Source organism: Lacerta agilis, chromosome 13, assembly GCF_009819535.1.
Source record: "Lacerta agilis isolate rLacAgi1 chromosome 13, rLacAgi1.pri, whole genome shotgun sequence".
Classification (NCBI taxonomy): Eukaryota; Metazoa; Chordata; class Lepidosauria; order Squamata; family Lacertidae; genus Lacerta; species Lacerta agilis.
In genome coordinates this window covers 35,791,865-35,807,851 of record NC_046324.1, presented here as the reverse complement: position 1 = coordinate 35,807,851, position 15,987 = coordinate 35,791,865, and the positions used below count along the sequence as shown (strand labels likewise).

The following is a 15,987-nucleotide window of genomic DNA, read 5'->3' as shown; positions in this document are numbered from 1 at the left end:
TACAGGAAATTGAATGCAGATTTCCAAAGAATAGCAAGGAGAGACAAGAGGGCCTTTCTAAACGAGCAATGCAAAGAAATAGAGGAAAATAACAGAATGGGAAAAACCAGAGATTTATTCAAGAAAATTGGAGATATGAAAGGAACATTTCGTACAAAGATTACCACAATTAAGGACAAAAGTGGAAAGGACCTAACAGAAGCAGAAGACATCAAGAAGAGGTGGCAAGAATACACAGAGGAATTATACCAGAAAGATATGGAGGTCTCATACACCCCAGGAAATGTGGTTGCTGACCTTGAGCCAGACATCCTGGAGAGTGAAGTCAAATGGGCCTTAGAAAGCCTTGCTAACAACAAGGCCAGTGGAAGTGATGATATTCCAGCTGAACTATTTAAAATTTTAAAAGAGGATGCTGTTAAGGTGCTGCACTCAATATGCCAGCAAGTTTGGAAAACTCAGCAGTGGCCAGAGGATTGGAGAAGATCAGTCTACATCCCAATCCCAAAGAAGGGCAGTGCCAAAGAATGCTCCAACTACCGCACAATTGCACTCATTTCACACGCTAGCAAGGTTATGCTTAAAATTCTACAAGGCAGGCTTAAGCAGTATGTAGACCGAGAACTCCCAGAAGTGCAAGCTGGATTTCGAAGGGGCAGAGGAACCAGAGACCAAATTGCAAACATGCGCTGGATTATGGAGAAAGCCAGAGAGTTCCAGAAAAACATCTACTTCTGCTTCATTGATTATGCAAAAGCATTTGACTGTGTCGACCACAGCAAACTATGGCAAGTTCTTAAAGAAATGGGAGTGCCGGATCACCTCATTTGCCTCCTGAGAAATCTCTATGTGGGACAAGAAGCTACAGTTAGAACTGGATATGGAACAACTGATTGGTTCAAAATTGGGAAAGGAGTACGACAAGGCTGTATATTGTCTCCCTGCTTATTTAACTTATATACAGAATACATCATGCGAAAGGCTGGACTGGATGAATCCCCAACTGGAATTAAGATTGCCGGAAAAAATATCAACAACCTCAGATATGCTGATGATACTACCTTGATGGCAGAAAGTGAGGAAGAATTGAAGAACCTTTTAATGAGGGTGAAAGAAGAAAGCGCAAAATATGGTCTGAAGCTCAACATCAAAAAAACTAAGATCATGGCCACTGGTCCCATCACCTCCTGGCAAATAGAAGGGGAAGAAATGGAGGCAGTGAGAGATTTCACTTTCTTGGGTTCCATGATCACTGCAGATGGTGACAGCAGTCACGAAATCAGAAGACGCCTGCTTCTTGGGAGAAAAGCAATGACAAACCTAGACAGCATCTTAAAAAGCAAAGACATCACCTTGCCGACAAAAGTCCGTATAGTTAAAGCTATGGTTTTCCCAGTAGTAATGTACGGAAGTGAGAGCTGGACCATAAAGAAGGCTGATCGCCGTAGAATTGATGCTTTTGAATTATGGTGCTGGAGGAGACTCTTGAGAGTCCCGTGGACTGCAAGAAGATCAAACCTATCCATTCTCAAAGAAATCAGCCCTGAGTACTCACTAGAAGGACAGATCCTGAAGTTGAGGCTCCAGTACTTTGGCCACCTCATGAGAAGAGAAGAATCCCTAGAAAAGACCCTGATGTTGGGAAAGATGGAGGGCACAAGGAGAAGGGGACGACAGAGGATGAGATGGTTGGACAGTGTTCTTGAAGCTACTAACATGAGTTTGGCCAAACTGCGAGAGGCAGTGAAGGATAGGCGTGCCTGGCGTACTCTGGTCCATGGGGTCACGAAGAGTCGGACACGACTGAACGACTGAACAACAACAACAAACTCATTAATTACAAGCACCCTCTGCCATGGTGTAATTAGATTTCTCTTATAAATGCACTATAAATGCAGGTTTACTAGAACAGCACTGGGAAAGCCACATTCACCCAGCATGGACTCCATACCTACCGATTTCATTAACTAGTGAATTGCTTCAAGATTCTGTGAATCACTAAATTAAGAACTTTACCATGTTATGATAACAACATGGGGTTTATTATGGCAGGTCCTAACGCCATTTCTTCGTTTCTGTTTTGGACTAATTACATATTGTAGGACCCAATTTCCTATCTCTGAAACCCTGCAGTGACATGCCCACTGTTCCCATCCCTGATCTACTTAGAGGGTCAGGGTACATTGCATGCTGCTATTTCAGACACTTACGAGCATGCTCAAATCCAGCATTCATGCGCTTGTATAGCCGATAACGCCATTCCCATGCTTTTAACTGTTTCTCTTTTTCTGAGCCATCAGCACTGGGTAGCTCATTCACCACCTGTGCAGTAAGGTCATTGACACGCTGCTCTGCCTCCTGGACCAGTGTTGACAAGTGCAAAGACCGACTCTCTAGACTCACAACTTTGGAAAGGGAACAGAGGGAAAAGGAAACATTTAATACATTGCACAAGAAGAGGAGGAAAAATACATGACCAGGCATAAACCTGCCTGAAAATTCCTGAAGTGATTCTCTTTGCCTCTACCCTCAGAAAACCTCCCATGCTAAGCAATCCCTCAAGCTGAAGAAGCACAGCTTGATCCTCATTTATGGGATAAATGGTTGGTGCAACTGGAGTTTGAGCTGTTAGATAAAACCACAAAGTTGCTTCTCCACAACTGCTTCTGCAAATTTGTGATTCTGGCTCCTCTTAAATGCAGATTTAAAGGCCAAGCTCAAAGGAATCCCAGCTTTCCCTTCCCCCAGAATCTGCTGCTTATCAGGGAGCAGAAATCCTGTCTTGTAGCCAGCATAGCCTTGCTACACAGCAGGATGCACCCACCAGTTCAAAGCATGTCTTTCCATAGCAAGCTAGAACTGAATTCTGAAATTCTGCTTCTAGTGTTTTATTTATTTATTTAAGGTATTTTAATTTAGTAGGAGCTAACATATCCTGGAAGACCCCAGAAACCTGTTGGAAAATGGCAACTATGATCCTCTTTGCATTTCCAGTATTTAGAGGGAAAGGTAATTAAAGGATGAGCATTCTGCCCTTCACTGCCAGAATGAGCCTTAAGCATTACCAAAACAAGTTGTTTTTTTGTTTTTTTGCATTTCTTACATTGAATGAAAAACCTACATTGACTAAAACATACTGTATTTAAAAATGGGTTTCTGCTTTTAAACCTGGATTAACAGCATTCACATTTGCATATCTCTATTCATATTAGTTATCATGATGACTTCATGACTAAAATATGAAAATATTCTCAATCTGTCAGAATATTGGAATGGGTCTGACTTTATGTTTCCCACAAGCACAGGGTTCCAAATCTGCTTGCACCCACACCCCTACCAGCACCCAACATACCAATTTACCTGTCCCACTGGTGGTGCCTTCAGTAGGCAGCAATGTACCAGGGTGGCAGAAGTGGCAAGGGACCCCAGCAAACTATTGCTGGATATCACTGCTCACCGCTTGTACTAGGGACAATTTATTACCATTAAATGGGATGGCCTGGTCTATTACTTCATCCAGCTTTTGTCATTACTGTTTAAAAAGTAACATATGCACAAACTCACAGCTGGAGCACAATCTGTGTGAGGTATTTCCCTTTCCTCAGTCTAGATATGTTAAGAACAAGAGGAGAAGACCCCCATTGAGGATCAGAGTGCATATACTTTATTCACGGGGATCTCTTGGTTTGCCTGACTCCTATGGATAGGCAGCAAAGAAATACACACATCTTTTCTATCTCCTTTCACTGAACTCCATTATTACACACAGTGCCAGCTAGGCCTGTGGCTACTTTCTGTGTGGGCCACCCAGCAAGAAGAGACCCCAGTGGCTGCATCTAGCGCAACCTATTTTTGTGTGTGTATGTGTAAGAGAGACAGAGTCAGAGAGAACACAAACTTGTGAGAGAATACCCCCCCCCCCAATCTCCAGGGAAAGAGTACTAATAAACACTTATTCAAAGTCACTCCCCTTCTGCTCGCCATTCACAGAAATCCCTTCATTTGAAGAAAGGGCAATCTGTTCCTGACCCTAATACCAGAACTGTCAGCTTATTCATGAGACAGACTATCTGCAAATAACTAGCAGATGAAGATTTTCCTGTTGCTATTAGCTAGTCATCTGAAATGAGGTGAACTCCCTTCTCATCATTCTATTCACTTCACCTGATCAGGCAGCATTAATGCTTCTTGCAGCAAAGCTGTTCTCTTCCAAGGTAACACTCTGGAGAGTAAATTTTGGTATCCCTCGGGTGAGGATTCAAACAGTACAAGCAGCTCAGCTTGATTCTATCCTGCAGCCCCATTTCTTATTGTGTGCAAATCAGCTCAAATAATCTCTTAGGAACATGCCACAAGGATGATGTGACTCTTTATGGTTGTGCCAGTGCCAACCCCCTTTGGTATTCATTCTTGGCATCCTTCATAACACCAAGTCAGATTGATAACTACAGCTTCTAGGATGATATGTTGCTCTCGAACATTTAAGCTATAGCTTTCATTTGTACCATCATGTTTCAAGAAAATGCTACTGTACTTTAGGCATGACACAGAAAAATCTAGCAATGTGATTTTTCCTGTACTGAGGGAACATGTCATCCAGCTGTGAAAGACACAGGAGCACACTAGGCATCAGAAACCCTTGTTCCTTGGTCCTATAGGTTCTCTCTTTTGCAGCTAACTCGTTTCAGATGCTTTTCATTTTCCACATTTCACCAAAAGAGAGTAGAATTCCCATTGCTCATGATATCAAGAAACCCAAGTGGCCAGAGTTTCTTAAGCAGAGTTCCTGGGAAAGGACAAATTGGGTCATAGGATAGGGCCATTGACTGTTGACTTACAGTGAGGGCTTTCTTTGGCTCCAGCCAGCAACAGTGTCTTGGCGATGGGTGCATTGTTGGTCATGATGGCAATATCCAGTGGCAGAAGACCCTCACTGTTTGGGGTGTTAAGATCCAGCTCCTCTAGGCTAAACTGCTTGAGCAGCTCCTGCACCTTATCAAGGTCCTGCAGCTCAACAGCCTCAAAGAGTGCAGCATTGCCTTGAAACTGCAGAAAGGAACAGAGTCATACAAATGTAAGTATGCCACTCATTTCACAGTCTTCTCTACTCAATTGCTTTCACTACAGTAGCAAGATAAAATTGAAACGAGGGTGGATTAGTGCAGTGACCAAGAGAAGAAGACAACACTTTGCTTTCCCACTGCAGCTCAAGCCAAATTTACCATATCTATAACACCTCTAATGAGACAGGGTAAATGTGGGTTGCAAGAGCTCAGAGGCAGGAAGATATTTGACACCTCTAAAGTTCCTATCAAAGTCCAGCAGTCCACTTGCCTCCTTTTCTTTACACCAGCTGCACTATGCATTCAAAGTTCATGACACAGCAGTGGGTAGGTAGGCAGCCAAAATCCAAAGCTATTGCCACATTGTGGCAAGGAACACCAAATCAGCCAGGTAGTCTTTCAGCAACCATGGTATGGATGGGGTAGAAGTTGTTCTTCTAACAGGACATACAAAATCTAAAAACCCACAAGCTCTTCAGTTGTTAGAGCAATGTACTCACGGGATAGGATTTGCGGAGCTTATCCTTTTCACTCCTCCCTGCTATGCTCCCTTCATCAAATGACATGTAGTTAACTCTGAATTTCCCAGAAAGGTTCCGGTAGAGCCTCTTAGCAGCATTTGGTGATGAGGGTCCTGGTTGCTTCCTAGACTGGGCTAGCTGTGGGTCTCTCATTTGCTGTGTCATTTTAGGTGAGGAAGACCTGATGAACAAAAAGAAAAAGACAGATGAATATTTAATGTCTAGAAATACAAGGAGAGGGTGGCCAATCCAGAGCCACGCACAATGGTCTGATTTGCACATAATGCTAAGCCAAGCTAAGGTTTGGTATGAACAAGCAAGTATGTAGGAGCACAGAGCAAAAATTGTGGTCATTGCATTCCTTTCCTGGCCTGAGAGCCAGTGTGGTGTAGTGGTCAAGAGCGGTAGGCTCATAATCTGGGGAACCGGGTTCGCGTCTCCGCTCCTCCACATGCAGATGCTGGGTGACCTTGGGGTAGTCACACTTCTTTGAAGTCTCTCAGCCCCACTCACCTCACAGAGTGTTTGTTGTGGGGGAGGAAAGGGAAGGAGAATGTTATCCACTTTGAGACTCCTTCGGGTAGTGATAAAGCAGGATATCAAATCCAAACCCTTCTTCTTCTGCTGCTGCTGCTGCTGCTGCTGCCACACTAACAGCAGCTAAGCCGTGTGTGTGCAGTATGTGTGAACCTGGGCTTGTAACCTTTATTTTGCTCCAAACAAACCACAAGATCTAGCCAACAAACCATGACTCTGGATTCACATGTAACATTGCCAAAGAATGGTTTCGCTCCTGGAAGCATAGCAGCAGCAGGTCCAGGGAAGTAGTGAAGTGGCTATGATTTTCACTGTGTTTGCTCAATCATGCTTAGCCATGGTTCAAATGAGGCTGCTATAACAAGCTGACAAAAAGGGGAAACATTTAAACTCCAATAAATCTAAGCTGTGAACAATTACTTTTTTGTCTTAATTAGATTTGTTTTAAATTGTAACATGGAAGAATTGTGTAAGGACACAAGTCAAGGCTTCAAGCTGACATAATTCACATAACAGGGAAAAAAACTCTGAATGGAAAATTTGGCACATGCAGAGAAAAGTGATCTTTATTGATTCAACTCTAGTTTTAAAACCACAAATATCTAAACCATGCATATATTATGCTTAAGTCTATCCCTTGCCCTCCAAACTATGAATATCCCTCCTCACAAATCAAAACACTGACTAAAATAGCTGTCAGTGCTGGCTGCCTTAAGGTAGGCAAAACAGTAGTAGTTCGGTAGAGATTTAGGCAGGAATTCAACCAGTCTAGGGACATGGGTGGCGCTGTGGTCTAAACCACTTAGCCTCTTGGGCTTGCCGACTGGAAGGTCGTGGTTCGAATCCGCGCAACGAGGTGAGCTCCCATTGCTCTGTCCCACCTCCTGTCAACCTAGCAGTTTGAAAGCACACTAGTGCAAATAGATAAATAGGTATGACTGCGGCAGGAAGGTAAACGGCATTTCTGTGTACTCTGGCTTCCGTCACGGTGTTCTGTTGTGCCAGAAGCAGTTTGGTCATGCTGGTCATATGACCCAGAAAGCTGTTTGTGGACAAACGCCGGCTGCCTTGGCCTGAAGCGAGATGAGCGCCGCACCCCATAGTCGCCTTTGACTGGACTTAACTGACCAGGGGTGCTTTACCTTTACTTTTTTTCAACCAGTCTGTGAGCAGCTTGGCCTACACATTGCCCAAACCTAGGAACCAGATGAATTATATAGGGCTAGCTAAGACTCTGCTGGTTACTCAGGTCACCTGATCCTGCTGGGCTGACAGCTGCAGTATCTTCTCCAGCCATCTGGAGTTCAGACCCACAGTAACATTTGCTTGAAAGCTACCCCATTGGCACAGGGAGAAAGGAGCCTGTACCCTGCTGCTTGAGTCACCCAATCAAGACCTTAAAATAGTGTTGCTTTGACAGATGTGTACAGTTCTTGCTTATGAAACCACAGGTCAGAATAATAAACTGGTATGTCTCAGCATCTTTTGCCTTCCTGAATTAATGTGAATTAACATATGATCCATCATGAATGATGACTGATCTGTAATACAGCCATTCTGATGTGGTGAAATATAAGCTGAATGGATGCAGTTTGATTTGTGCCTCTTTTGGGCTGATTGTCTTACATGAATCCAGACTCAATTTATAAAGCTCCAGACAGATTTGTATCGCCCAACCATCTGTTGAGCTGGCTGGAATGAACTAAGAAATGTAGGTGCTGAAGTGGTTTTTGGGGATGTCCAGTGCATCAATAAATTACAGTTAATGTGAAACAACCTTGATTCAGCACAATGCTGATGAAGCACAGGCTGAACAAGAGCCAACTCTGGCAATTAATATTTACAAAGACAGCCCCACAGAGGGTGTTAATAGCACCCTTACTGACTCACTCAGTCACTTTGATTTTATCTGAGACATTGTGGGCAGCAGAATTATATCAACTATTTTAGCTTTTATTATGTTGCTTTCTTAAGAGCTCAGAAACTAAGGGAGATTGGCTCCTGCCAGGCATTCTCATGGGATAGGCTGTGAAGATTAGCATGTCTCTCTACAAATGAGGGTGAGGCTGTGCTGTAAGAAAAGCTAATTCTTTTGCACCTAGGTTGAGAGGAGTGAAAATTTGTGAGGGAACTTAGGTTTTCAGCAGTTTCTTGCCTAAAATAGGATAGCTCAGTAACTGGAGGTCAGGTCCAAGTGCTTTGACAGCACCAAGCATATTAATCAGGGTAGTAGTGTTCATCACCATCTGGTATTGTTATTGATGTGATCATATGCAAATGGGGCAAGTCTGGACATGTGAAACATTTGTTCCATTGTTAAATAAAGGGTGGATACACATCTATATCACATCTATATCTGGAGGGCTCATTTCTGATAACATGCCATGAAAAAGTATGCCATGTGTGCTGTTCAGTTGTGTGATTATCTGTAAGCGCAACAGAAAATGGCCAGAAATTAGCCCTTGAGAATATGCCTATTAGAAGCATGGTAGGGAATGTTCTAACTCCATGAACCATCCTAAAACAATAAAAATAAGCTTAGGAGTGATATATAGCATCTACACTGTTCTTAACCTGAGGTATCACTTTAGCTAATGGGGCCTCCCGCTGCCACCACCGCACAATTTCTGTTCTCATCCTGAAGCAAAGTTCTTAACCCGAGGTACTATTTCTGGGTTAGCGGAGTCTGTAACCTGAAGCGTCTGTAACCTGAAGCATCTGTAACACGAGGTACCACTGTAATATTCAAATCTTAACATTTGATCTGATACATACAGTATGGAGCTGGCCTTATACCAGATCAGACTATTGGTACACCAAGCCCAATATTGTTCTCCACTTAGGCAGAGATCTTCCACATCACCTTCTATCTGCTGCTTTAACTGGAGAGGCACTAAATTGAACCTGAGATCTTCTGAATTCTGCCGCCTGTTCTAGAGTGTGGAAACACTTGGTGGTTCTCTAACAACATGACTGGGACACAACAGCATGTGCATAGTGATCCCCCAAGTTTAAAAGCATACCATTGTGGTGGGAAGGTAAATGGTGTTTCCGTGTGGCCTGGCTTCCTTCATGCACCAGCAGCAGTTTAGTCATGCAGGTCACATGACCCGGAAAACTGTCTGTGGACAAATGTCAGCCCACTCGGCCTGAAAAGCAAAATGAGCACCACACCTCATAGTCTCCTTTGACTGGACTTAACTGTCCAGGGGTCCTTTACCTTTACCTTAATAGCTAAGAGTCTATCTTGATGCCTCAAGGTACAGTGTAGTGGCTAAGAGATTGAGCTGTGAATCAGGAAATTCCAGCTTGAGTAAACCACTCATAGGTTGCTGTCATAAATTTAAAGGTATATTCATTTTGTTAATTAAATAATAAAGTGGCATTAGGCAAGCCATTCTTTCTCAGCCTCAGTCCCCACATATACAATATGAGTGATAACAGCACTGATTTTATAGGGTTGTTGCAATGATCACAACAAGATAATGCATGTGAAACAGTCTGAACACTTGAAAGTGTCATACAAACATTAAGCATTATCTATGTCAGTATGGAAGCCCCACACAGTTGTAAGTGTTCTCTATTAGCAGGTGCTGATGTAGAACATTTCGCTGCCATGTGATTTACACTGACTTTTAAAAACTGACCTCTCTTGTTAAGGGGCTGTTAACAGCCTATTCACACAAGCCATGCACCAAAGATGGGGTCATGTGAAGTGCCTCAGAATTTTATCTCAATACTCAGCACGAGTCCCATCTGTGTTATGCTTACTGTGATGTCTGGTCCCCATTTCTGCATTGCCATTTACATGAAACCACAAGTCTTAACCTAAGGATTACCATTTTGCTTCTGGTCACCAAACTAGGAAGGAAGAATCTAAACCTGGTTCAAGAGTTACACAAATAGAAAGAACCGGGTGATTCAGCCTCTAAAGCTATCACACTAGCTATTATGTACTATGTATACTCCATGCCAAGGAAAAAATCAAGAGCCATAAAGTTCAAGAAGCATGAGTTAATAAAGACAGATCCCTTTAGAAACTGAATGAGAACAATCAGAGAATAGATTAACCTGGGGCTGAACAAACAAGGCATGGTAATATTGCAGAACCAGATCAGAAGAAAAAGAAACAGAAGCAAAGAACAAATTGGAAATGAGCAATGCTCAGCAGGAAGATTTTCTTGTCTATTCAGGAATTAGCCTGGTCTTGCTGAATCAGGACCATAAGCTGAATCATGATTTCAAGCTGCAGTCCACTAATTTAGCCACATCACAACATATAGGCAAAGAAGAACAAGCATCCTAATCTCTCTGAAATTCAATTAGGCAGGTAGCTAGGAGTAAGTTCACACCTCTCTAATGAGGTGTAAATTGCTATGGATTTAGCATCAATTACCCCCAAGGACAGATCCTGCAGTTGAGGCTCCAGTACTTTGGCCACCTCATGAGAAGAGAAGACTCCCTGGAAAAGACCCTGATGTTGGGAAAGATGGAGGGCACAAGGAGAAGGGGACGACAGAGGATGAGATGGTTGGACAGTGTTCTCGAAGCTACTAACATGAGTTTGGCCAAACTGCGAGAGGCAGTGAAGGATAGGCGTGCCTGGCGTGCTCTGGTCCATGGGGTCACGAAGAGTCGGACACGACTGAACGACTGAACAACAACAACAACCCCCAAGTGTTTGTGTTCTCACACTACAGCTGTGATTGGGTGACAGGCTTGCTGGCTCAGACTGAAGCCACATGTGTGCCCAAGTCCTAGAAGAACTATTAAAACCTACTTAAGTCATTTATGCAACTAACTGAACCATTTGTTAAGAATAGCAGGTTAAATTTTAGATTCAAATTGTACAGATTTCTAAGAGTATCTTGAGGGCATGTGCAGCTGCAGGTTTTTTAAATGTTAAACAACATAATTCAATCAGAAACAATGTTCCAAGACACCCAAATACTGTGTAGAGCCAGAAGACTGTAACCTGTCATGGCCCTGGATCCCAATTCCCCTTTATCAGTACAAAGAACAAAAGACATGGAGGGCAAGAATAACTGGTTTTATGAACACCCTCAGGAGGCAGTCACCAAAGTAAGCATCCCATTAGACTCCCATTAAGGAAGATGAGCCCAAGGGAACAGTGATGTTTCCATTTGCTGCTGCTTCTACACCTCATCCTCTGACCTGAACTCTTCCCTAGAATGATCTGCAGCTCATGAGGACACACCTCCACAACCATATTGAGTCCAAATGCAAAATAAAGTACCTCAGCTGTGCCAAGAGGACATACCTCTGGGAATGGCATGTGGTCCTTTTAATTCTGAACAGTTTGCTCTGTGGATGTATGGCTTGGAACACAAACTTAACAGCTCAAAAAGTGATCTGTAGGTACTTGCATGCGTGCGCATAGCCAGGATTTATTGGGGGACAGGCTTTATGTTTTTTGGGGGGCAGAACTGAGATATCTGTGGTGCAATTGGTCAGTTAGTTAAGTATTTCTATTTATTTACTTGATTGGGGAAGAGCAGCTGCCCACCCTGCACCCCCTGGCCACTCCCATGGGTACTTGACACAGACTGTGGTCTTCAGGACCCCAGTAAAGGACCCCAGTAAAAGCACAGGACCTCTACAGCAGTGTTTTTCAACCTTTTTTGGGCAAAGGCACACTTGTTTCATGAAAAAAATCACGAGGCACACCACCATTAGAAAATGTTAAAAAATTTAACTCTGTGCCTATATTGACTATATATAAAGTAATTTTTCAATTTTTCCCACGGCACACCAGGCAACATCTCGCGGCACACTAGTGTGCCGCGGAACAGTGGTTGAAAAACACTGCTCTACAGTTCTATTACTGTGCACAATGACCATTGGCTGTTCATGAGCAGAGCCACAGAAAGCAAAGTGGTGTGTGTTTCAAAAGGCTTCTCTGCTTTGGAACTTGCAGGCGCTGGAAATAGACAGTTCCACCCCACCCCACCTCACCTCCCACCCCGGCTTCTTCCGCCACCCCAGAGATTAAAATGGTAGCGCTGGGTGGCACCTGCCTGCCCTCACCAACCTGCAGCCCTTCAGAGATCTCTCCATGGAGAGACCCAATCCCTTCCAGAAGAAGTTAAAACTTGCAAAGGCTACCAAGACATGGAGCTTCATTCTCCTCACACACACCCGCACACCCGCCATAAAAATGGATGGGGAAACTTGCAAAAAGGGCTGCCTCACATGAGTAGACTGGCACAGGTGTGGGGAGAGAGAGAGAGAGAGAGAGAGAGAGAGAGAGAGAGAGAGACTGAGCTTTTCTTGACAACAATCCGAACTCCTCCAACAGTGGCGGGTTGCAAAGGCAAGGCAGGAAGTGGTGAGGCACGCATGCTGGGTGGGGGCTGTGCAGCTTGTGAGACGGGAAGGATAGCGGCGGTGCTGCCTACCGCCTGAGCCGCCCGCCCGTACGTAATGCCTCCTGCCGCTGACGTTTCCTGCTTTGCCATCTCCACATCTGACCTCAGGTCCCCGCAGCAATCTGCTCGCTGCCTGGCTTGTGGGGAGCGCACTCCCCCTTGCGCACAGCGGGTTCTCTCAGTGTGTCTTCTTGTCCCCCTTTTCAGCGCCATGGCCTGGCTGTGTCTTTAGCACTCACCACCATGTGCACTAGCTTGTTGCTGGTAGTGGCGGTGGCAGAGGAGGTAGTGGCAGCAAGCCAGAAGCTGGAGAGCCAGCAGCAGGGCGGGCTGGATTTAGGACCCTGGCGGGCCTGATCTGGCCCGGGGGCCATAGTTTGACGACCCCTGCTGTAGAGTGCCCAAAGAAACTCTTCACTGCTTAGCCTTTGTTGAATGTTGAAGAGTTAGCTTTTGGTGATGGCTAACTACTTTTACTGCAGCAGCTTTATTGTTTCTGTGATTTTATTATTATTATTGCTCTAACTGCCAGTTATTAGCTGCAATGAACTTTCTTTTCCTTCATTTTTTTTAAAGAAAGGCAGATTATAATAAAAAAGGTATCTGTACTGGCTCTTCATCTACTGCTCTCCCTGAGTTCTGTAGGTGTGCACATGCATACCTTACAGCAGCCATGTACAACACGTCGATTGCGAGCCCCAAGTCAACTGCGAGGTTGTTTCTGGTCGATCGCAGGCCCTTTCTCTGCAACCTCAGAGGCAGCAGCAGCAAAAGCTGATGCCGCTGCCAGTCTCCACAGCGATGCAACCCTGAGCAGTGCATGGGGAGATGGAGGGAGGCGCAAGGGAGCTGGGGAGAGGTCTGCGCAATGCTGCTGGAAGAGGGGAGGTGGGCTTAGAGTGGCTTTCCTGATCTGGGAAGGTGGTGGCTGCCAGAGACAGAGGAAGGTGCAAGGAGGAGCCGCGTGGAAAGGCTCCCTTTGACAGGAAGGAGGGAGGGCGGGCACTATCGGGATCCACATCAGCTGCGCAGCCCCCTTTGATGGGGGGGAGGGAAGGAGGGAGGGAGGGCAGCCATACAGTGGTACCTTGGGTTACAAACACCTCGGGTTTCAAACACTTCGGGTTACAGACTCCGCTAACCCGGAAGTAGTACCTTGGGTTAAGAACTTTACCTCAGGATGAGAACAGAAATTGCGCGCCGATGGCAGCAGGATGCCCTATTAGCTAAAGTGGTACCTCAGGTTAAGAATGGTTTCAGGTTAAGAACAGACATCCGGAACGAATTAAGTTTGTAACCAGAGATACCACTGTATTAGGATCCACATCTGCTGTGAGGGGAGAAAAAGAGAGAGAGATCGCACACTGGTTTGGGGGAGATAGGAGAAGTGTCGCCCAGGACAGCTCCACAGCCCAGCTGGTTTGAGGGGCGGGGAGAGAGATTGAGAGAGAGAGATCATGCACTGGTTGGGGAGGGAGGGGGGAGCTGTTTGGGGTGGGGGAGAGAGAGCTGGGCACCCGCCCACCCTACACCCACCCCTGTCGCCCATCCCTGCCCCCTCGGGGGAAGCAGCCAGTGCCTGCCCGCCCTGCATCCATCTCTGGGTGGTAGATCACTGCCCATTTTTGATATTGGATCATAGATCACAGGCTACTTGAACTTGGACAGTAGTGCCTTACAGCATGCCTGATGGTGACTATGGCAGATTCTACCAAATGACAACCTTTTTATTTTATTTTCATTTTTTCATTTATGAATCGCTTCCCATAAAGCATCACAGAACAATAGAAACATAGATAAAACAATTTCAAATCGTTGTACCGTTTTATAATGAATTGTTGGGTCTCTGGACCGTAATAAAGATATTATTATTATTATTATTATTATTATTATTATTATTATTATTTTCAAATCCAGTATAGATACTGACTTAGATAAGAATCTTTTGTTGGAAAAGGAAGGCCTTTAATAGGTGCTGAAAAGATAATCGAGATGATGTCTGATATATAGCAAAAGGAAGTTGCAAAGTGTAGTCATCACTACACTAAATGCCAAATCTCTACATTGTATGGAAAGGATCATCCAATGAAATGGTATATTTAGGTATCAGCTGTATTGGCCTTTGTATGCCAGTTCCAGCACTTTGAACTTAGTCTGATTGGCAGCCAGTGTAACATGATGGCAGTATTTTGTTCCAGGGAGCCATCAAGTAAATGCATTTTGCACATGTGGCAGGTTCTGGGCCAACCTCAGGGGTAGCTGCACATAAAGTGCAATTCAGTAATGCATTCAGGAGATCACCAGTATATGGACAACAGTGGTCAGTCTATCCTGGCCCAGAAATTATCACAGCTGTCTTACCTGCCAATGTTGGTAAAAGGCACTTGTAGTCACTGAGGTAACATGGGCTTTGTGTGACAGAGATGGATCCAAAAGTACCCTAGACTACATGGGGAGTATAACTGTCCAAAGCAGGCAATTGACCTATTATCTGGACTTTGGAACCTCTCATCCACAGCACTTCTGTATTGCCAGGTTTCAGACTCAGTTTGTTGACCTTCATCCTTCCCACCACAGAGTCCACACACTGGTCCATGGCTTGCACAGCCTCTCCTGATTCTGGTGTTAGAGAGAAATTGAGCTGGGTGACACCACTGCGCTGATGTTACCTGACCCTAAATCTCCTAATGGCTGCTCCCAATGGCTTTGTGTAGATGTTAAGCAGCATTGGGGACAAGATGGTACCCTGTGGCACTCCATAGCACACCTGCTGGGGGCCTGAAAAATAACCAACCAGTGCTGTTATCTGAAACTGATCAAAGCAATGTGGATGTATGACATTAAAATCTATTTTTGAAGGCATGGGAAATCTCTATATATCAATGAAAGGCTGGGCTCAGAATTTTGTTTCAAAATCTGGCCTTTACTTCATCCTTCTCCCATTTGGCAAACCATCTTGTCTTGAAAAGAGCTGAAGTTAACATGCATGTTTGGTCTTGTAAGAACAATAACTTAACTTATAGAGCTTCTACTCGTGCCAAAAATATTTTTGTTTGTTCTCCTGCATCCCTAATGATGCCAACAGAACTCCAGGAGAAGAGGCCTGCAGTTAACCACAAAGCAGGAGCCAACAGACTGTGGGTTTGTTTGTTTTCTGTTGTTTAAAAGTGGTTAGAATGAGTAGTAATCTTAGCATCATTCATTGTGAGGGAAATCCATTATGAACAAGCTCACATCCACTTATTCTCAGATAATGAACGAGAGGAAACTTGAGAGACATATGCAAAGGGGAGAGAAAGGGAGAGACATCTCAAGATCATGCAAGCCACTTGAAATATATTACTTCCAAGAAAGTTGCAATATATTTCCTTACAGTTTTTACATATACACAAGTTATTTGCAATTAAAAGAGTTCATCTTCATAGTCAGATGTTATCTTAAAGCTTAAACCAATTCCAGTTAAACAAAGTAAACTGT

General features: G+C 44.3%; 1 protein-coding gene across 7 annotated transcripts in view; it reads right to left on the bottom strand.

Moving 5' to 3' along the window:
* The window catches only part of LOC117056348 (ankyrin repeat and fibronectin type-III domain-containing protein 1-like), a 371,686-nt gene that overhangs the window by 33,434 nt on the left and 322,265 nt on the right, over nucleotides 1–15,987 (bottom strand). For 6 of the 7 annotated variants that reach the window (XM_033166582.1, XM_033166581.1, XM_033166585.1 and 3 more), the window contains 3 exons: nucleotides 5,564–5,765; nucleotides 4,839–5,046; nucleotides 2,211–2,405 (listed from right to left, as the gene is read on the bottom strand). In XM_033166582.1, the coding sequence (XP_033022473.1) occupies nucleotides 2,211–2,405; nucleotides 4,839–5,046; nucleotides 5,564–5,765 (605 nt within the window). The remainder of the gene's footprint in view (nucleotides 1–2,210; nucleotides 2,406–4,838; nucleotides 5,047–5,563; nucleotides 5,766–15,987) is intronic. The other variant, XM_033166584.1, reaches the window with a different exon arrangement.